This window comes from Syngnathus scovelli, chromosome 1, assembly GCF_024217435.2.
Source record: "Syngnathus scovelli strain Florida chromosome 1, RoL_Ssco_1.2, whole genome shotgun sequence".
Lineage (NCBI taxonomy): Eukaryota > Metazoa > Chordata > Actinopteri > Syngnathiformes > Syngnathidae > Syngnathus > Syngnathus scovelli.
In genome coordinates, this window is record NC_090847.1 from 21,706,071 (window position 1) to 21,728,600 (window position 22,530).

General features: G+C 42.1%; 1 protein-coding gene across 4 annotated transcripts in view; it reads left to right on the plus strand.

Moving 5' to 3' along the window:
* The window catches only part of LOC125986819 (galectin-4-like), a 52,873-nt gene extending 34,546 nt beyond the window's left edge, over positions 1-18,327 (plus strand). The window contains exons 1-4 of one of the 4 annotated variants that reach the window (XR_007487784.2): positions 11,519-12,832; positions 17,358-17,496; positions 17,632-17,818; positions 17,907-18,327. Coding sequence is in view for 3 of the 4 variants with exons in the window: in XM_068649933.1 (XP_068506034.1) it covers positions 17,729-17,818; positions 17,907-18,053 (237 nt within the window). In the remaining variant the exon portion in view is untranslated. Of the gene's footprint in view, positions 1-11,518; positions 12,833-12,891; positions 14,348-17,357; positions 17,540-17,631; positions 17,819-17,906 lie in introns of those variants that run through there. The other 3 variants (XM_068649931.1, XM_068649933.1, XM_068649928.1) reach the window with 3 other exon arrangements.
* Positions 18,328-22,530: the final 4,203 nt, after the last annotated feature.

Here is a 22,530-nt window from a genome sequence, read left to right on the forward strand (position 1 = left end):
CTCTTCAGCACGAGAAAGCAAAAAATAAATAAATAAATATATATATATATATATATATATATATATATATATATATATATATATATATATATATATATATATATATATATATATATATGTTGATTCTGTGGCTTTTGACTCAGCATGACCCATTGTTTTAATCGTTTATTCTTCACTGTTTGTACGTTATTAATTTATTGTTCAACAGACTGTGAATATATATAAGCATTTTCTACGTTACGTACAGCACATTGTATGCAGATATTATCATATGCATTATTTTCCTAATGAAAGTTGAGTTGAGATCTTTTTCTGCACTTCTTGCTCACCCCTAAGCTCATTTCAGAGGCCCTGGGCCTGTTGCGTGAACTCCGACCCTCCGAGCTGGAAAGGGAAAGGCTTATACTAGCTAGAGCAGTGGACGGAGAAACCCAACACTGACATCTTTTGATGCAATTGTCAGGCTTTACGTTCACATTCCCACAAAACAAAAAAGTCACCCCACTGCCTTCCACTTATTACCCGTTGACCTGCCAAGCACACCTATAATTAAGACCACGTCAATGTTATCTCCACACAAGTTCTCCTCACACAAAATGTCATGGAAGGCATCTTAAACACTGCGGCTGAAAGTGCAATTATGTGTTTTTCTCTAATGATAATAATAGTACACTGCAGTCCAAATTCCCAAATGGAAGTTGTTTACAATTGTGAGGGAGAGAAGCATATTTTGCTAATAACGTGCTTTCGCATGCATGCGAGGCATGCTCGCTTTATGAGTCTTTACATGCCTCGTGGGGGCTGCTGTTTTGGTTGGCAACAGAGTCAAAATGAGATTCATTGTTCATGCTTTTTGAAAGGTACCAACATTTCTGAAGCTATTTGCGGGGGGGTGTTTAGGTGTGTAAGTGCTCTGTTGGAGGAATATTCTAAACACACACATAGAGCACCACCAACCTCCACGTACAAGACTTTGTCATTTAATTTGGCAGACACATGGGGCGCACACGCACACACACACGACCAGATGTCAATCACTTTGTCTTTCTTTTTCTTGTGTGTGAGTGGGGGTGTTTCATTTATGGCACTTTTTCATGCTTTGCCACACATGCGCTGCGCTTTGACAGACTTTATGGGCCATATTTTTCCAGCGCAATTTGTCTCTGGAGCAAAAGTGACACAGCCGTAACATTTAGAGCCTGAGCGCCTCATAAAGCACTCTCCTTCTATTTCTAACCATAACCATGCCCTGGTGGCCATTAACCTCCACACCTCTGTGTCCATTTACCCATGATCCCTCCATGTCTTAATTCACGGATCGCCTCACCATTACAAGCCTGAGGTGCAGCCAGAGTTCACAGACCTCTGCCAAGGCCGTGCAGCTCACTGGAAACGCCAAAAAAATTAAACAAAGTTCAAAGTTTCCTGGAAAATATACTGTACCTCATAACTAACATTAGTCCGAGTTACTCACTGGCTAAAGTGATCCAGTTATTAAATTACTTGAGTCAGTGTTCGTGTCACCCCTCCTGATTCACAAGAATCATCTGCTGTATTTGTGGTGAGTCCGCTCCCTCAAGTTTGACTCTCAGTTGAACAGACATCGTTTGGGTCTGTTGGGTTTTCAGAGTCTGTTCTGTCAGGAAACCAAATAATCTTAAATGACAATGTGAGCTGCCGAATTAATCTGAGTCCGCAGTGAATGTGGCGGTTCGACTAATTTGAATAAATTATCCGATTTACCCGAATTGTCCGCTGTGTTTCTGATAAATCCAGTAAGTCTGCTTGTGTTCATGGAATCAGCTAACTCGATGATTCATGGGATACAAGTTAATTGATACCTCGTGGTTCTCTATTCAATAAAACGATTTGAAAGGCAAACCTGGACAAACTCCTGTTTATGCTCGTAAAAAAAAAAGTTACAACTGCCGTACAGGTAATCTTTTTTTTTTTTTTTTTTTTTTTTTTTTTTTCATGATGGTTACACTATGAGCTGAGAATGAATTAGTTCACTTTATGTTACAGTAATCCCTGATATGTCTTAAATTTCTCCGTTAAGTGTGTGGGGGATGATTGTATTTCCTATGGGAAAGAGAGTGTTCAACTTTTTTATTTATTTAGATAAGTGGTCAGGGTAGGAATGAATTAGAAGGAATGAAACTGGTGAAACGGCAAAGCTGAAATATCAGAGGGGATGTGGGAGTAGGAGGTTGGGGGTGGTGGGGGTTGTCTGGAGGTGGATGATGGCACTGATTCAAAACCACTTCCTGTCTCCGTTACACCACCCCGCGCCTAGTAAAATATGACCTTAAGACACTGCAATGACCGTCCAAACAAACGCTCTGTGTGCTGAGTTATTACTAAAAACAATGGAAGTGAAGATAGTAATACTGTTTTGTAACTAAATGCTGCAGAAACAAAAGCTGTGGAAGAAACTGAAAGGAAAAGGAATGCTGCAGTATATACTAAACCCCATATAAGGGGGGTTTATGATGTTCCAGAAATGTGAGATTTTTTTGAGGTCATTAAATGCACAAGAACCTAATCTGCTTTTTCTTCTTCATTGAATTTGACAGGACAAAGATAGGAAAAGATTCTAAAAGATTCTTCTCTATTTTAATATGACAAGACAATACAGGAATTTTTTTTTTCTTTTAGGACATTAACATTGGCCATTCCTGTTCTATTGATCTCTTTTAATTTATTGAGATAGGTCATGACATGATACGGGCACAGGACAGGATGTGTTTGTGTTCTTTTTTTTAATGGGACAGTATCGATAGTGACACGATAGGACAGGACATGATTTATTTGACTTTTTTCAATGAGACAGATCATATTCTGTTTTGGACAGTATGGGACAGGACACTATTTATGATTATTATTATTAGTAGTATTTTTTTGCTACTAGTACCAAATAGCACATCACAGGACATGATCTGCTTTTCTAAACTAGACTGCCTGGGTGTTTTTAGTACATTAAGTTACAGTATCCAAATTATCACCATGAAAACACAAACCGCTGTAGAAAATATTGTCTTTTACCTCAAATTGTGCCAGCAATTAAGAGCACGCAGACTGCCGGATGTCATGCTTCCATTGTGATGTAATCTAATTTATTTCGTTGGATTGCTTTATGATTATTAGGTACTTAGGATAACTGAAATTGAATTTGATTGAAGCACTTTCTGCAAGAGTCTCACTGCTTTTAACACAAAACATCTGGCTTGGGTTGAAAGGATTTGATTTTCTTGTGTAGTTTACAATGTGCACACATTCATGTCACAAAAGGAAAGATGGTGCTTGCAAACGTGAGCGATTAAGTGTGTCAAGATGCGTGGAAGAACGTTGCATCAGGAAGTGAGGAGCGCTTCTGGAAGGCTTCCTTTGTCACTCTGTCAAGGGAAAACATTCCGCATACTGGCTAATTTCTCTAATTATCTTGGCGCCAAATAGCTTCCACTTGACAGCGACAGGAAATCAACACACTCAATCCATGACATTGTCGCTTAGACATAAACGCACTGGAGTCTCAAGCTGGAAATTTTTAAAGATATATGAAAAGTTATTATCTGTGTATGATAGCAGTTAGCAACGTAACGTATTTTCGTTTAACGTATTCTCGGAAAATGACCTGCTAAAAGATACAAGAGGATGGGACAGGACAGAGCAAGATCTGCTTGTTTTTCCTTTATTAAAACAGAATAAGACATGAGCTGTTTACTGTTTATTTGTGTCTTTTAAAAAATAGGACATCATTTCTTATTCAATTTTCTATGATAGGACAGAACTCTTTCTTGACCCATCTTTCTCGCTACTGGCCCTCTCTCCATCTGTGAATCAACTTGGCACGAGTCTTTGCAAATTACTTTTTCGTAGTGTCCTCGTGTTCTTTGTACCTTTGAAAATGGCAATTTGTCAGCTTTTCAAGTCTTTTGCCTGAGTTTAATTTTCAAGTTTTTTTTCACAACCAAATATGCCAAAATAAATTTGGAGAGCATCTGAGGGTCCAAAGTGGCTTGGGCATTCCCAGTTGCAGCCCCCGTCTGCTAAGCAGCTGTTTAGGATCAGATGCAGCAAAGGCCAACGATTAGTCCCAGTAGAAGCAAGACTGCCGGCGCATTCCAGCAACTTGATCTCGTACAATTTCATCACCGGTGGGGGTACATGAACCTCGGGGGAGGAGGGGTCTCATCTGGAGTCATATTGTTGTTCCTTCGCGCTTTGCAATATCCTTCACCTTTGAACTTCATAGGACTCAATGTACTTACATTTAGACCTTAATTTTCCATAGAACATTTTTTTCTGCCCGATAAGACATTAACAAAGATAATAACCAAATTACCTTCCATACTTTAGCGATGGCTAAATTGAACGTATGATTGTGATATACCGCATAAATCATATATTTTTTAGAAAGAAGGTTTAAAAATGAATCACACAAGAATCAAACTGCATTTTTCCTCACAATCATTTTGACTTTGTTGCCTTTTAAACTGCTCCTTTAATGTCAGATTACAGATTGTTTTTGTTCATAACAGGCAATTTGTTCTTTCCTATGATATTCAGGCTTGGGTACACAAAGTCGTAATGTTCAACTGGTGTTTGGATTACGATTGTAACATTTCTCCCATGTAGGGGGCCCTCGGACCCAAAAAGCTTGAGAACACTTATTATAACCCACTTTAAGATGGAAACGTGACTTTATGTTCTTCCAGCCCTGCATGTGCGGAGCAACTCGACGGCGCAAGATTTACGACGGCAAACATTTAGAGCAGGTGGTGCCGTGACCCCACTTCACTTCCACTATTCTTCTCCACTCTCCAACGTGTCTCCGTCTCACACTTGTCCTCCCATTCAATGACGCGCTTTCCGTCCAACTCTAGCAGAAATTACAGGCCGACCAGACGTTCGTCCCGAGAGACAAACAGCCGCATTTGCTGTGAATGCAAACTGAATAACATCCAACACCATAGTTCAGGTCGGGATAGGTGTGGGAAAGCACAGGTTGTTTATGCAAACTGTGGACGACCCACATTGAAACCAACAATGATATTAGCAAGATCAAGAACAATTCACACCTTCACGCTTATTTGAAATGCTCTAAGATATCACAAGATTGTACCAAAGCCCCTTCTAATAGGAAATCAGTTCACTGGTGTTAAGAGATTACTGAACCTATGCTTTGATGAATAAAATGGTGCCAAGGGACTTTGTCCTGGAAAGCAGCGTCACTGCTTTTTGTCAGTAAAACGTTCACATCACTCTCCACCGATTTGAATAGTTGAACTGAAAACAAAGTGCAAAAGCATAGAGACTGACTATCAATCCCTGTTAAGAAAGATTATTTTTAAGTTTTTCTTTTTACGTCCAAAGAAGTGTTATCACTGATTTTATTTAGTAGGTAGAGAGTTCATATTACTCTCCTGTTGTTTGGATATTTGAGCTGGCGAGAAGAAGCAAAAGAGCAAAGACAGAGGCCATCAATTCCCGGCAAGTTGACGAGGAAGAAAAGGGAGCAAAGGGGAGAGCATGAGGAATGGCAATCCGGAAGCACTTGAATGCCGAGTGCAGCTGCAGAATGCTATTTCACTGGGATCTTTCAGCTCAACTCTGATTGGCCTGACACTGTTAATCCCTCCAGATGTTCGGCATTAACTGATGAGTGTGTGACTGTGTCGCACTTTAGAGACGGGGAATGAGCCGGGGGTCCGAGGCCTCCCCGGCCGGGGCCCAGGATAAACAAGGCCTCTCTGGGACCACTGTCCGTGGGATTTGGAGAGATTTGGAGGACAGGATGAGCCGGCATCCGGGAATTAGGTGGCACAGAGCGCAGATTGTGTCAACAGTTGGGGATAGTGGCCGTGCACGTGACTTCCCATTCCCCCGACCCGCCATCTGCATTGTCCAAATGTTTGTTTGTGCATGTAAAGAAATGTCCGGTGGTAGTTTCTCCAACAATGGGCAACGCAGGAAACCCTTTTCTGGTTCTTTCCGACGCCGGTCCAAACATTTTTACTGTTTGGAGATATAAATGGAGTGTGATACTACTACCTAAACTAATAATAGTATGGACATTTTTGACAAGGGGGTTCTTGTCATGTGAAAAACAATTCCCAGCCTTCTTTGCCAAGCCTTCATCAAAAGCCAAAATGGTGGTGTCAGGAATTGTCAGATGCTCAGGCTGTTGTGAGCAGGTGTCATGTTGGGATTTCCATTATATCTTTTGTGACACCAGTCTTGGTACTTTTTGAATAAACTTCTTGAATCCTGAACACACCCCATTTTGGGGTGGTTCCCAGAAAGTATAAAACTGGGCTGACTGGAGTTGAACCAGGAACCTTTCTGTGAGGCAGACAAGCTAACCACTAACCAAGCGTGCATTTTACAAATCAAACAATAGAAGTCTAGAAAGATTGGCTCGCACACTGAACGATAGCAACATTGGTTGTATGTCGGTATGACTGTAAACTGAGAACCTCTTCACACCTTTTTCGCATGTCTACGAGGGAAAAAAACATTTGGTCGATTCATTAACAATTCTTCCTATTAGCATGTGTGGGATTTGCTCACGTCGGCATAATAGATTCAGGCTTGAAAACCAGATGTCATTCAAAAGCAGTCACGGTTGGAAATGAACAATGTGTCAGCATTGTCACCTTTCTTGACGTGTCGTTGTTTTAAAGCAACAGCCGCCGTGACCGGACGCTGTCCCACAAAAACGGATGAGCAGAATGGAAGCAGCTGCACTCAGGAAGGGAGGGGGTGGGGGTCCGGGAGTCGAAATGAACCGATCAAATGCCTCCAGACCGAGGACAGATTTCTTAATATGTGAAAGCTGCGCAGCATTCAAAGATTATGTTTTGTCTGCTCTTTGGAATTTGTTAATGCACAAGGCTTTCTTTTCATAGCACCCAATGAGGGAACTGTCCATTGACAAGCCACTGCTTGGAATAACTAGGCGAGATTTTGGCTCGGTTGTTTGGTGGAGGAGAGAGTGGTTTGCAAAGTTTAAGAAGGGTGGTGTGTTATGTTGGAATTGTATTGGGGTTAGGGGGTTCCGGCTCCAGTCTGTTAAAATCCCAGCACAATTAGTCTATTAGCATGCTCAGCTTTGCCTCTGCTTTTCTGTATTCATGAAAGTCGACAAGGTTCATGAGGCCATCCAAAAAGCCTCCTGTCACAGCTTCTTTGAATCCTCAGCCCTTCGGCCAATGGCCTCTCTCGACAGTCCAGTCTGGGCAACATCCTGGGTGAATACCCTCTCTTGGATCTGTTGATGTTGCTATACATATATTTATGTATATATGAGACTTTTTTACAATACAAACACATCCTGACCATGAAAAATAAAACAGGAGAAAACCTAGACAATTTGCTTAGAGCTCCTGGCTGAGCCTCGAACTACGCATGTTACCTGGATTTGAGAGTCAAGTGCGTTAAGTAGCAAACCATTAACCTGGACTGCCGACCTGTTGACTAGCGCTAACTCTTAAGACTTCAGAAGAGTAAGATTTTGCATCGTGCAGGCGGGCATCTGTTCGTCTGTCCACGAAGAGAAAATAATGTCAAGCCTTTGAAATTCTACTCTGTAAAACAATTAAGTAAACAATCGTTGGAGCTTTGAGGTGAGATAGATACGTGGATGGATGGAGGGAGGGAGGTACGGACGGATGGATGGATACTTTATTGATCCCCAGGGGGAAATTCATTGACCTATCAAGCCATCAGGCTACCTGTCTATCCTGCTTTCAATCAACTTATAAAGTCACTCAACTCGTTTGTTTGCTTGCTATTATTTGCCAACAAATGGTGTTGTGAGGTGTGACGAATGTTTGCACCAGAATGACTTGTTACTGCACATGCGTTTTCTCTGCCACGTTTGCCTCGGCACATTAGGAAATGCCTTTGACCGCAATGAAGCCCTCGAGGACCGAGCGGCACAAGCGAGTAAATCAACACAAGAGCGATAGGTTGGCTGCTTTATTCGCCAGGAATAATGGGCTGAGTGGCATGACGCGACTTGTCGGTGTTCCATGCAAAGCGAGAAAGGCAGTCAGATAAGTGCAGGTTTTAGCTCGGAACATTACAAGAAGAAAAAATGACAACAGATCGTGCATAGTTGCATTTCTGTCGCTTAAAGTGTTGCTTGCTGACTTAACACTGACAGTCTGCCATGCACGTAATTATGCAACTTAAAATGTTAATTATTAACGAGGAGGTTTTCCATGCCATGAAATATGCATCCTTATTCAAGTCAAAGTTACTTTTCCACGTTGGATGAGGAAACTATCAAATGAGTGATAAAATCAGGCTGCAGGGATGATTTTCGAGCAGATGGCTTAGTGGAACCATGGGTTTCCAGTTCTCCCTTTTTGTTGGACAATGTCAAGGAGACAGTTTCCCAGCCGCCAGACTGGTTTGATCAACAGTTGGAAACAAGTTTCCGAAACCATAATAACGGTCGCTTCAATCCAAAGCTGCATAGCTGTTTTGGCACAAAGACACAATTTGCATAGAATTTCTATCGGGAATGCCAGATAATCCTGAAATTGTACGATTCAAAATTAAATTAGCATTTTTTGGAGGGAAACGTGCACAAATCCTTTAGCCACGTTAAAATGTAGAAACTTATCAGCTAAAGCAATATGTTTTGTTGTGTTTGTTATGTGACCCTTTTCTCCAAATGCTAAAGAAATTCTATTCAAATCACAGATCCATTCTAGTTTTGTTAATAATTACGTTAAAAGTAATCAAGTATAAAACGTATGCTTGACATGATTTTTTAATTAAAAAAAAAAAAAAAAGTCTTACCAGCCAACTTGCTAATTCGTCTACCAACATCAAGATATCACACAAATCCTTGAACCACAAGGTACCAGTTCTGTTTGACACAAAAGACGCCCCATTTCATTTGTGGTTTGCAGAATTATTCAACGCTAAATACTGTGCTGCGGTGTATGTGAGAGCATCGCCACTGATCCCCTCATAAAAGAAAATCATAAAATTATCTCATAGTTCTTTGTGTGTTTGAGGTCTGGTTTGCACAAGGACTGACTTCATCAAGTTTGGTCATCACATGTACCGCAGCCTGACAGTGAGCGCATTTAAAAAATAAAATCTGAAAGCATAAGCATCTTTGCAGCAGCCCCCTTCACCTTATACGCGCATATTTTGGAGACGACACTATCGCTGTGTGGTTTTTGCCCCGTGGTGACTTTAATGCTCCATTAAACGCTTACATCATTAAGCCTAGGCCAGACAAGTTTAAAAGTTGAAGCGGACGTTGAGCAATCCCGACATGTGCTGTATTTCATTAATGTGACAGGCTGATAAAAAGCCAGCGGGCATGCACTTGGCTGCCGTTGCATTCCAGCTGCATTGATTTGCAACGCCCACCAAAAAGAGCAGGTTCTGGGAGTCGGGGTGAGGCGGCTGTGGGCGGGAGTGGGGCCTGCCACAGTGCACATGTCCGTCGCGGCAGCGCGGTATGCGAAGCTCCATCAACACCTCGGAGAGAACAACCTCCAGCTACGAAATAAATAACATGGGGCTGTCTTTCCTGGTGGCAGGGCCAAACATGCTGCTTTTGGACAGGCTTCAATGACGCTTTGATTCGGAAAGGAAGTGAAACAAAATCACCATTTACAGGCCCTGACAGCCGGCAGCTCTCTTTTTTTTTTCCTTACCTTCTTTACCCCCCCACCCATTCATGTTTTGCTCCCCACGCCAATAAAAGACTCTAGTCGGGGGTAAACTGTCATGCTGATCCTCAAAGCGCCGCAAGTGTCAAAAACCCTCAAAACGAGCTCCCGCCGTTGACGTGCGTTAGCCCCCAGCGACTTTACTTTAGCTGAACGAAGTGGGGGGGGGTGGTGGGGGATGCCTGAAGACAGATAGCTGCAGAGATATCTGCACATCTTCCAACACGCAATTGTGAGCACACATACAAGCACACTATAGAAGTCAAAGCAAAGCTGTAAAAATGACATGTTGGTGCCCTGGGTAACGGTAAAGTTGGTGTCAAGGAAGTAGCTACAAATGAACCTCGATTTGTCCTCTCTCGAAGGGACCACAGCAACAAGGTTATTCCCCAAATGCAAACCTGTGTATTTTAGTACATTTTGCCCGACTGCAATTTTTCGTATGCATGTTGGAGACATATTTCAACTGTTCTTAGCTAATTATGTTTCGCCCAGGTTTTCAAAGTTACTCAAGTGTTTTTTGTCATGTGTGATTTTGCTGAGTTGAGTGGCAATTAGTTATTCTTGTTCAATCTATCAAACAACAGAGATCAATTGATTGTTATTTGACCTTTAGCTTCCACTGCATATTATTGAAGCCTTTTTTACATATGGGGTGAGAAGATAAAAAAGGTATGCTGCAATGTCACCAAACCACTGGTCTCCAAAGTCTTCGATTCCTATAACTAACACTCAACCAACTAACTGGTGATTCACAGATTCTAAACCGAGCAACCAAACCACAAGTGCCTCATGGAAACATAGTGTAGTAAATAGTTTGAAATAACCTTTACTAGTCCAATTCATGATGTTATAGGTGGCCGCAGGTTAAGTAGTAGTAGAAATAGTATACTACTATTGTTTTTGGCATTAAGGTCCAGTCTATCTTTCTAATGACCAAACTAAAGTTTGGGTGAATGTAGTGAAGTCAGTTAATTTTCCATGCCATACCTGATGAGCTATCATAGCATAAGGGTTGGAAATTGTTGCCTTATTGTCTGCCATTGGGCGTACTAATAAACGTCATATTCACAGTAATTGTGGTAGCTTGTCCTTTGTCCCCCGAGGTGGCTACATATAGGAAACAGCGTTTCCAAAACAAGTTTTTTTGGCAAAGGTGCTCTATTAAATTAAGCAGGTTCCTTTTGTTCCTAAACCAATATTGGGAGATGACAAAGACGAGCACAAAAGGTTTCGGACCTGCGGGCGGCTGTCCGTGAAAGAGCAGCGTCAAGTTTGAAAGAAAACTCCTCCATGTGGCAGTAAGAGAACATTCTGGAAGCGAGCAGCTGTCCCACCCAAGCTCGCAGCTGCACTCACGCCCACCGCCAGCCCCGTCGTGCTTTCTCTTGGCCTTGAAATGTTTATTTTACATCAGATGGCTTCCGCCTCCCGCCCTGATATCTACTGTACCTGCTGAGCGCTTGATTGACACCCGGCAATGGAGGCCCAGATCAACACTGTCAGAGCTCACGGCAAAGGGGGAGGAAATGAAGCCGATGTGCTTTCGCCCCCAGGTTAAGTCAGAAAAACAAGAGATCTTTTCAAAAGGCGGCATGTTGGCTTAACAGTTAGCATGTCTGTCTCACAGTTCTGAGGGTTGGGACTCGAATCTCCGCTTGTTTTGCATGTTCACTGCCACTATTTGTAGTTTGTCGTTTTTTGGAACCTATCCTCAATTACTGGTTCTCTGCATATTATTAATGACAACAAAAGTTGTAATCGGCATCGAGGAAGTATGGTGAAGTGATGCATATCAATTTCTGATGTACGTCTATGGAATCCAGTTATCTGCATGTTATCATTTTATTCTGAAAGGAAAATCATAAAAATGTCAAATCTGTAATTCCATATCCATCCATCCATCCATCCATCCATCCATCCATCCATCCATCCATCCATCCATCCATCCATCCATCCATCCATCCATCCATCCATCCATCCATCCATCCATCCATCCATCCATCCATCCATCCATCCATCCATCCATCCATCCATCCATCCATCCATCCATCCATATCTTTTTTTTGTAAAACAAAAAACAACAAAAAACAGACATTCCATACAGTGGGCCCAATAAAAGATTAAAGTGGGCTGCATATGGCCCACAGGACTTATGTTACCCTCCTCTGGTATCAGCCAATCATATTGTCACTTACCTTTCCTTTTAGACTGGGAAGATCACAAGACAATAATATTTGCCGCCGTTAAATCTTACAAGGATGTCCTTTTTTTTTTTTTTTGTTTAACTTGTGCTTTGATCTCTCCTCATCCTTTAATTACGAGAAGGGATTACTTCATTGTGTCAGTCAGGGGTCTTCACTGCCCCAAGAAGCCCCTCATCGTGTTTTCCTCGGACATGAACTCGATAACAGGCAGCTAACGGCACACCGCCCGCAGGCCCCCACACGTTCTGGCATGTATACGTATGCCGTGAACTCCGTTGCGACTTGACGAGAGCCAAACAAAGTGGAGCGGTTTTTAGTGTGTTTGATTTGAAAGGAATGTTTTTTTTTCAACTTGCAAAAATGAACAGTCAACAATAGATAATCAAGAAGTCCGGCAGAGCTCACAGACCCCTGGGGGTCCAGGGCCCCCAGTTTGAGAACCACAGTTTTAACAGTGATATAACAGTGTCGGTCATTTGCGTGCTTGTGCCGCGTTATTTCCCTGAGTCGTTATCGCGCTCCATAGAAGCCTCTCGGTGTAGCGTGTCAAACTCCGCAGCCGCGCACACTGAACAAAACCACGTAATTAATGATTTTATCTTCAGCCCAGGTCCCACATCACACAGCTGGAGATAAGTTTGGGACGGAAGGCTTGGGGGCACAACATGCGGGTTTCCCCCCCGTGTTTGGTGCACTCAGGCGTGGGGAGAGGGTGGAAGCATGAAGGCATCAGCTTGTTATCTGGAGCTGCCGCAGATAATAGAGGAAGTGCTTCAAGTGGTCCAAAGGCGACTGCGTTCTTGCCGGAAAATCTGCAGCTGCATGTGTGCGCCTACGATGGAATGCGTGTTTACACGTGCACGTTCTCGGTCTGTCTGGATGGATTAAGGGCCAAGGCGGTGATTGTCCGGCTTGTATTCTGTACGTATGTAACGACAACTGGAATGTTGTATTTGTTTAATTTTAGGTTCTTTGCACATCCGCTGACAAAATGCTTTTTCGGAAACCCCCATAAGAACAGGAAAGTAGTGATACGGTAATATGAAAAACACTTCAGTCCCAAAGTGTAGCACAAAAGCTTGTGTATTATCAAAAGGAGCATTAAGAGTGACTTCTTCCACTGGGCTATTGTCACCAAGCAGGGAAGTTAAGACAAAGTTGTATTTTTTAATTAAAGAGCTACTGCTTGTCCCCCCCTTCACCTTTTAATCTACCAGCGTCGCTCTTACCTCCTTCCAGGAATAGATTCCTGCGTGCGGCAAGGTTGGCAGGGGGAGAGGGGGAGGGCGTTTGTTTGGATTTCTTTTTTCCAAATTCAACTTCACAACTTCAAACAGCTGCGAGCCAGAGGAGCTATGGGTGGGCTTCTCAAAGCTTGCGAGAAGGAGGTGCCTCTCGGAGCCACTGGGACAATGACCAAGACGGCCCCCCTGCTGGTCTTTTTAAGTCCTTGTTGAAGATTTTGGCTTCAGCACTTGCTTTTAACCGCGTCACCGATTACCAATTCTTTTCCACATCCTTATTTAAAGAGATTATCATTTTGGTCTTTTTGAAGCAGAAACCCACCAATACAGTTGCATCAGCGTCCTAACAGCAAATTTGCAATAAGCCACTGCCAAAAAAACGATAGCCTGTTTCATACAGAGATCATAAAAAAAAGGTGCATCACCATTTCACAAGATTTTGCAACACACCGCATGTCATTTACACAGAAGCCAGCTAATTCTCTTTCACTTCAAGATCTTCCAAATTATGCACATCAGAGCAATGCCAACAGATTCTACAATAAACCACCTTTGATTTTTAACACGGAACCCAGTAAATAATGCTTAACACACAGATATTCTGTAAAGGAAAATTTGATGCATCAAAGCCTCACCATGCGGTTTCTCAATGAGCCTTTTACGCAGAACCCAGGCAATGTTGGAACGCTGCACCAATTTCATCTCTTACACAGAGAGCTTGCACAAAACTAAAAAAAAATAGTGATGGTTGACATTCTGTAGAACAGCAACCTGCAACCAATATGGTAAAATCACAGTTTTCAAAAGGGTCTGTCAATCAGCACTGTCATACAATCCCTCACCTGCAAGAGTAAAACATTATTTATTAGTTGAAGCAGTATTATATTTATAGTTTGGCAAAAGGCAGACTTGCAGGCTTGTCATAACAAGAACGGGATGGGTTTGTTTGTTTGTTTGTGTGGTTTGAAGTTGATCTGGTTGCATGGACACATGGGGTTAGGCCATCTTCCTGCACACTATTGTTCCATGACAACAATGTGTTGTCCCAGTCAAGCTGGCTCGCAATAGCAGAGCATAGAAAAAAATGTGATCGTGTTACAATGTAGGCTGCGGCATTTCCAAGCTAATGTCGTACAAAACAGATAGTGTTGTTCCTCCTTGGATCGGACTCTCGAACCTTGGGTCAGTTCAGGTCAGTACACCACGGTATGGTTCAATTATATATCGGCACAACTAACATCTTCGCTAAAGATGAAATGACCCAGTTCAGTAATATAAATAATTCAATTACGATAAACCTGATCTTACTACGAGAGTCAAGTCATGTTCACTGACTCAGACCAGACCTGGTTCCACATTCAGATACCGGTGTCCGATGTCAGGACAGTATATACATGCATCACATGTACAATTTGTTTATAATGCCAAATATTTTTTGTCCAATTACATCGATGGAATATTCGGTAGAAAGAAAACATTTTACCAATATTTAGTTACCAAAGCCTAGATTATTACAAAAACAATTTTTGGTGTTTTACCAGCATGGCAACACACCTGCTATCACCTAATGCCAATTGTATTACATAAAAACAGCACTCAGTGTTTATGTGATGCATCTCATAAACTGTTCATGACGGTTGTTCACGTCATCCTCCGTTAACTTCTGACCTTTGACCCCTCCCGCATGACTACTACACATGAAATGGCACTGTTTCCTACCTGTTCCTCAGGAGCGCTGCAGATAAGCGACGGCCCTTACAAAAACACCAGTTTGTAGATACAAACTCAACAAATTTCCCCTGTGAGAGCTCCGCGCTGAAAAAAAAACCCACCACCGCTAACAAAAGATAGCGGCTCTGGAAAAGAAAACAAACAAACAGAGTCAGTGAGGAAAGGGGCGAGTATGTTCTGGACCACCGTTCCAAGAAGTTTTGTGACCAAACAGTGCAAGGAAGAGCAGATAAACAAATGGTGCAGTTTATCTCCGCGAGTCAAACAATTCAGCACGCTGCCGCAACCTTGAAAGAATCCAAAGAGATGTCCTGTGGAAATGCCGCTTCCTCCTCTCGGAAGGCTGTGTTCCGTCCAGTGCGTTCTTGATCAAAATGCTGGAACGCCTTAAGACATTGTGAAAGCTCGGCTTCCTCAAAAACCCATGGGTCAGCATGGTCGCTGCTACATCAGTAGGAAAGATCCAGTGGTGACTCGGATTATGAGTTTTTGTAAATCCAAGCCACTGCTTCGCTGATTTAATTTTTGTCTCAGATTGTGAACAAAACACAAAGTAATTAGTAATTAGATTACAGAGTCAGGATTTAGGTTAACGAAGTGTGTTTTTCCAATTAAGGCTGGCATCCATAATAGAAAACCTAAAATATTGTCACAGGACACACCTTAAGTGTATAATATTAAACATTTATATACAATAATATTTGTTATCATAAAATAAGGTTTTTTTTCGTTGTTACATTTTCTATTTTCTTTTTCCGGTGCGATTGCATGAGACCAGCCAATCTTAGCTGCCTTTATTGTAACTCCTTCTTACTCACCTCAGTGATGTTCTTCTCATCACAGAGCGAACGATGAAAATTTGGTACATAATGTAGCCTACCTCTTCTTACTCTATATAGTCGTGGATCAGATCAGGATATTAGCCTGCTAGCGTTTGTGGCACTTAGTATATGCATATACGGGCATGTTGCGAACAAATTGTAGAGTGACCAAACAACAATTGTGTCTCCTTGCGAGGTAATGCAGGATTTGTGAAATCAGTCCCTATTTGTGGCCACCAGGTGGTGTCATTACACGTTTTTTGCTCAGCATATAGGGCACATAACTACACATTATCCAGAGTACAACATTAAGAGTACAACATTTAGAAGCAGTTATAAACGAATGCATCCATCCATTATCTAAAATGTTAATCTTCACAAGGGTCGAGTGCATTTTCTATCCAATGCTTTCTACTTTATTCTTTCCATTACATAATAAGACTTGCACATTTTTAAACTGTCCTATTTGTAACTCCACTAAACACCAGTAGGAGGCGCTCACTAAGAGGCTCCCGCTTTGTGGCCTGGCTTTTCATTTAAGCTTCATACATCATCTCAGTTTAAGAGTGAAATAACCAAAGCAGCAATTGTCACACACAGGAAGCACCTTGTTGGACTTTTTCCGATTGCTATTGTGAAATTAATGGACTGAATGCTTGCTGGTTGGGCAGAAGGCTCTATCTATTTACAGAATGTTTGGTGTGATGCCGTCCGACTTCCTCGCTCTTGGCAAATAGAGAACACAACGACAGCCTGCGAATTGCTTACCGACCTCAGAGTTTGTTGGTACTTGAAAGCGGTTTTTGGGCCGCGCCTCCTGCGTGATTTATGCGTTGCATCTGTTTAATATCGATCATAAGCAATAGCACAGGCCAGGGAAAAGGAAAAGTCATCTCCTGTGGAAGTGTGCGCTGCACTTTGATGTTGAGCCGAACCAGGGGAAAAGGTATGAGGCCTTTTTCGAATTAGGCCGCTCATCTGGGAGGCAGAAACGGAAAAATGTGCTAAGATGCTGAAATCTTCAAATTTATAGTTTTTTATTTTTGTTTCAGAACACTTCAATGAACATTTTTGATACAAAAGGAGAGAATTTGGCAGATACTTTTCGACAAATTTCTCACAAGCTAATTGTATTTTCAGTGACTAACTTTGCATGCACCGTTTGTCCCACCCAAAGTTTGTGCACCTCTAGTTCACCTCATGCAAGTCAACGTGTTTACTGTTACTCTACCGTCCTCTGCTGGCCATTGTGGGAAGCATATACAGAAGCAGAACTTTAAATTGTAGTCCCAGTGTCAGAAGTATTGGTCATTCCCCGTCCCCAGGAAGGTTCCTATATTGGATACTAAAATTTGAGGTATTTTAATATTTCTTAAGTAACACAAATATAAACATGGTACGATAAAAAATCCTAAATGAATAAAGAATAAAAGTGTAACTTTCATTGTATTACCACTAGAGGACAGCATTGGTCACCTGCATACTTAGATATTATATACAGATGAGCCACAATCAGTATGCAGGTGACCGTGTGTGTGTGTGTGTGTGTGTGTGTGTGTGTGTGTGTGTGTGTGTGTGTGTGTGTGTGTGTGTGTGTGTGTGCGTGTGCGTGTGTGTGTGCGCGTGTGCGCGTGTGCGCGTGGGTGGCAGCATCCTCTGCTGCTGTGTTTCCGTTGCAGGAGTGGATGGTGCAGCAGTGAAAACCATATCGTAACTGGATTGGCCTGCGATGTGCGGCACCTGGGAGCACTGTGTGGTAGTGGACAGACGGAACACCTTTCTCCTTCTCGTGAGTTTCCTTAAGGGAGAAAGCGTGACAAGCTTGTGAGATGGTGAATTGCTTCAAGTCTTGCGCGCTTGTTGCTTTAAATGATGATGATGATGACTCAACTTAATACCTCAATAATCACTTTTGTGCTTGCAGACTGGTGATCAACCTGGACGTGCGTGACAGCAGCAGCAAGGAGACGGGCAACAATGCGCTGCACCTGAACATCGACTTTGGCACGAAGAGCTTCACCATGAACGCCAAAGTCAGCGGCAAATTGGGCAAGAAGCTGACCGGGAGCCTTCCCCAACAAAACCCCTTTGGACCAGGACTCTCCTTCGAGGTGACGTGCGTCGCTAAGTCGGCGTTCAATCATCACCTAAATTCAAAACCTGCAGAAAGTAACCGGCACTCTGCCTTCCGCCGTCTAGATTGTCATCAAGTGTGGCAGTGGCGCTTTCCAGCTGACTTTCAACGGCGGGCCCCAGCAGGACTTTGCTTATCAAGTTCAGGATCTGCAAGCCATCAACTTGCTGTTGGTGTGGCAAGTGGAGCAGATCCACGTCCAGCTGAAGTGACCATGAGGCCGTTGGAGCGCCGCTTTTGACGTGTTTTTTTCCTTATTGTTTCTTTAGCGGTCGCCACCTACTGTTGTTCACTTTAGACTAAGTGTGCAAGATAATGTCACGGTACGACATTTTCGCATTATGTGGAAAATATAGTACAAATAAAAACACACTTTAATTGAATACACATGTTCTGATGAATTCTTTGACTATATTCAAGTGATGATTTTCTTTCAACTATGTAAACGTGTTGCAACCAGAATAAAGGCGTTGACTCTCAAACTTATCTGGGTTATATCTGTCAGCTTCGTATACAGTCTAGAAGCTCATTGCTTTGGATGCTGAAGATTTAAAGCGGCCGGACACATGATGTTCCAGGAGCCATTTTGCAGTCCACCAATAACAGGCCACTTTATTAGGGAAATATCATGGTCAAAGGTCACGGGTGTCAAGCTCTAGTCCTCTGGGCCGCGTTCCAACATGTTTTCCAACATGCCCTCGTTAAGCGCACCTGCGTGAAAAGTTTTAGCCACTTTCACGTTCAAAAAGAGCTAAAAGTTTTCACGCACCTGCACTTAACGAGGGAATCACACAGACACTCCATTAGGTACACCGCCATTTTCAAGTGTACCTAATAACAGGCCACTTTATTAGGGAAATATCATGGTCAAAGGTCACAGGTGTCAAGCTCTAGTCCTCTGGGCCACGTTCCAACATGTTTTCCAACATGCCCTCGTTAAGCGCACCTGCGTGAAAAGTTTTAGCCACTTTCACGTTCAAAAAGAGCTAAAACTTTTCACGCACCTGCACTTAACGAGGGAATCACACAGACACTCCATTAGGTACACCGCCATTTTCAAGTGTACCTAATAACAGGCCACTTTATTAGGGAAATATCATGGTCAAAGGTCACAGGTGTCAAGCTCTAGTCCTCTGGGCCGCGTTCCAACATGTTTTCCAACATGCCCTCGTTAAGCGCACCTGCGTGAAAAGTTTTAGCCACTTTCACGTTCAAAAGGAGCTAAAACTTTTCACGCACCTGCACTTAACGAGGGAATCACACGGACACTCCATTAGGTACACCGCCATTTTCAAGCGTACCTAATAACAGGCCACTTTATTAGGAAAATATCATAGCCAAAGGTCACAGGTGTCAAGCTCTAGTCCTCGGGGCCGCGCTCCAATATGTTTTCCAAGTGACCCTCGTTAAGCGCAGGTGCGTGAAAAGTTTTAGCTTCTTTCACGTTCAAAAGGAGCTAAAAGTTTTCACGCACCTGCACTTAACGAGGGAATCACACAGACACTCCATTAGGTACACCGCCATTTTCAAGTGTACCTAATAATAGGCCACTTTATTAGGGAAATATCATGGGCAAAGGTCACAGGTCTCAAGCTCTAGTCCTCGGGGCCGCGTTCCAACATGTTTTCCAAGTGACCCTCGTTAAGCGCAGGTGCGTGAAAAGTTTTAGCTTCTTTCACGTTCAAAAGGAGCTAAAAGTTTTCACGCACCTGCACTTAACGAGGGAATCACATGGACACTCCATTAGGTACACCGCCATTTTCAAGTGTACCTAATAACAGGCCACTTTATTAGGGAAATATCATGGGCAAAGGTCACAGGTGTCAAGTTCTAGTCCTCGGGGCCGCGCTCCAATATGTTTTCCAAGTTACCCTTGTTAAAAACACGTGCATTAAAAGATTTTGGTCATTTTCACGTTCTGTAGGAGCTAAAACTTTTCACGCAGGTGCACTTAACGAGTGCACTTAAAGCTGCAATTCTAAAAGCAGCTTTAAGTATATGCTCACATTTGGGATCGAACCAAGTTCTTACCGAGCAAGAGCCCATGTCACTATCCAGTCGGCTATTTCGACCTGGAAGCCTTTGGCCGTCTGTAGTTTTTTGTACTAGTGATGTGCATTTCAGTTTTAAGTGAACTGAATCTTTAGAATCGGTTCACTCAAAAGATTTGTTCAAAAGAATCGTTCATCGAATCGTTCGCTGCACTTTCTTATTTATTTATTCACTGAATTGTTCACGCAAGGAGCCGCAACACGTTCACTGACTGACCTGTTGATGCACGAGAAGGCAGTTTACTCATTGACTCGTTTCCTCTGATCCGTTCTCGCGATGAACGGGAAAAATCACTCACTCACTCGCCAAGTTCTTCTCGCCTTACTTTGAAGACTTCATCTGCAGCCTCACTTTACACGATTGTCCCCTTCATAGCACCGAGAGTCGCGGGGCACGTTTTGTCGTCACTTGTTGGGCGGTAGTATTGCAAAATGGCTACATGTCCACCAGGGGGCAGGCTTTCACACGTTATGAACGTCAGCCCTTTGTGACGTCTTTACAGTTTAGAAGAGGAGCCCGGGGAGAAATCACAGAGCAGTATTAACGGGACGTAGGTTTTTAGAAATTATTTGGAAGATGCAAAATCTATAAATTTGCTTTTCATTTAATTTAAAAAAAAGTTAATATATTTTTTATGATTCATAATTTATGTGCAAGTTGTTATTTTAATTAATGTAATCATACATGTGCCAACTTTTTAATAAAATACGAAAATTCAAATTGTTTTCACTAATATTTTCATTAGTAAATTGTTCATTTAATTTTGTGCAATTTATTGAATTATTTAATCAATAAATGAAAATGTTAAAAAGTTTTACTAATTTGTATTTATGTGACTTTTTAACAGTAAAATAATTAATGCTTAATCAACTTACAATCACCCCCAAAATCTAAACTGACAAATGTTTTATTTATTTGTTATTTTATTTACATGCACATTTAGTTGATTAAATTACATTTAAACCATGAAATTTATATTTGTTTCTTTTTCCTTATTCTACAAACATATTTGTATTTCTAGGTAAATTCTATGATAACATAATCATCAATCTTCATTTTAACTTTATGTATAGTTCATTTGATTATTTATTGTAAAAGTGTCTGTGTACAAATACATTGGTCTATTTTGTTATTTACTATAAGTGAACTCATCACATGTAGGGGAAAACTATTCATCAAATGAATATTACAGGACTCGAGATAATGCCAACCGGTTGCTAATGTTCATGAGCATCTGGTGCTTCAGTTGTGCTCTTCGTAGCACCGCTTGCATATCTTTTGGCAAATGTGATATTAATTGCGGGGCGGCTCGGTGGCGCACTGGGTAGCACGTCCGCCTCACAGTTAGGAGGGTGCGGGTTCGATTCCACCTCCGGCCCTCCCTGTGTGGAGTTTGCATGTTCTCCCCGGGCCCGCGTGGGTTTTCTCCGGGCACTCCGGTTTCCTCCCACATTCCAAAAACATGCTTGGTAGGCCGATTGAAGACTCCAAATTGTCCCTAGGTGTGAGTGTGAGTGCGATTGGTTGTCTGTCTCTGTGTGCCCTGCGATTGGCTGGCAACCAGTTCAGGGTGTCCCCCGCCTACTGCCCGATGACGGCTGGGATAGGCTCCAGCACGCCCGCGACCCCCGTGGGGACTAAGCGGTTCAGAAAATGGATGGATGGATGGATATTAATTGCGGGTCAAAAGGGGGTAACCAATTACACAAAAGCAACATTGTTATCAGTCAATCGGGCGAACCTTTTGTGTACGCAGGATAATTGTGTCGTATGGCTAAAACTGCGTGTCGCCATAATGAGGAACTGACATGAGCGCTTACGTGATGGATGAGGAGAAGGCACCTCGTCTGACCTCTTGTCATCGACAGACTACTACTATATATACTGCTCACAGAAATCAAGCGTTTTATTTTTCAAATCATCACCTGATATGACACTTTTAGGTATTATCGGCTACGTTGATTACTCAATTAATCCTTTGGCCATGTTACAAACTTTTGAAACAACCATTCTTGCATGTTTCTGCTCATTTGAGAAAAATAGCCCCTAGTACTGGGACTATAGTTTTACTGGTAAAGTCAGAATTGGATAGAGATGTCTATCATCATGAAAAACACTTTCAAGAATCCGGGTCTCAAATTGAACAGGACGCTTAACATGTTGGTTTGAAGCAGCCAGGCCTTGAACCTGGTAGGACAATCACAGACAATTTTTTATCAAAAACTTGAAATGTCCAAATTAAAATTAGAATGAAAAGTAACCAAATGTTTACTTATAACTGCATGGGAAAAAAATGTCATCAGTCATAAGTTACATAGAAAAGACGTGACAGTCTTCCTCATGGACCTAGCCAGTGCGCCACTGAGCCGCCTCAAATTTCAAAACATGTTTTTCCCAATTAAATAATTTGATTTGTCATGCAAGCATAAAGGAATCAAATTAAATGAAATCAAATTAAAATACAATAAAGACTTACCCTTTGGAAAGCGTATGACAAAACATTTCAGGTGAATTTTAACATGATTCTCATAAACCTGCAGATGTTTTTCTTGATCTATCCAAAATTAACCTAAAAGAGAAATTAAAAATGTAACTCAATTCTCAACAACATATCCACAATATCCAAAACCACTTTCA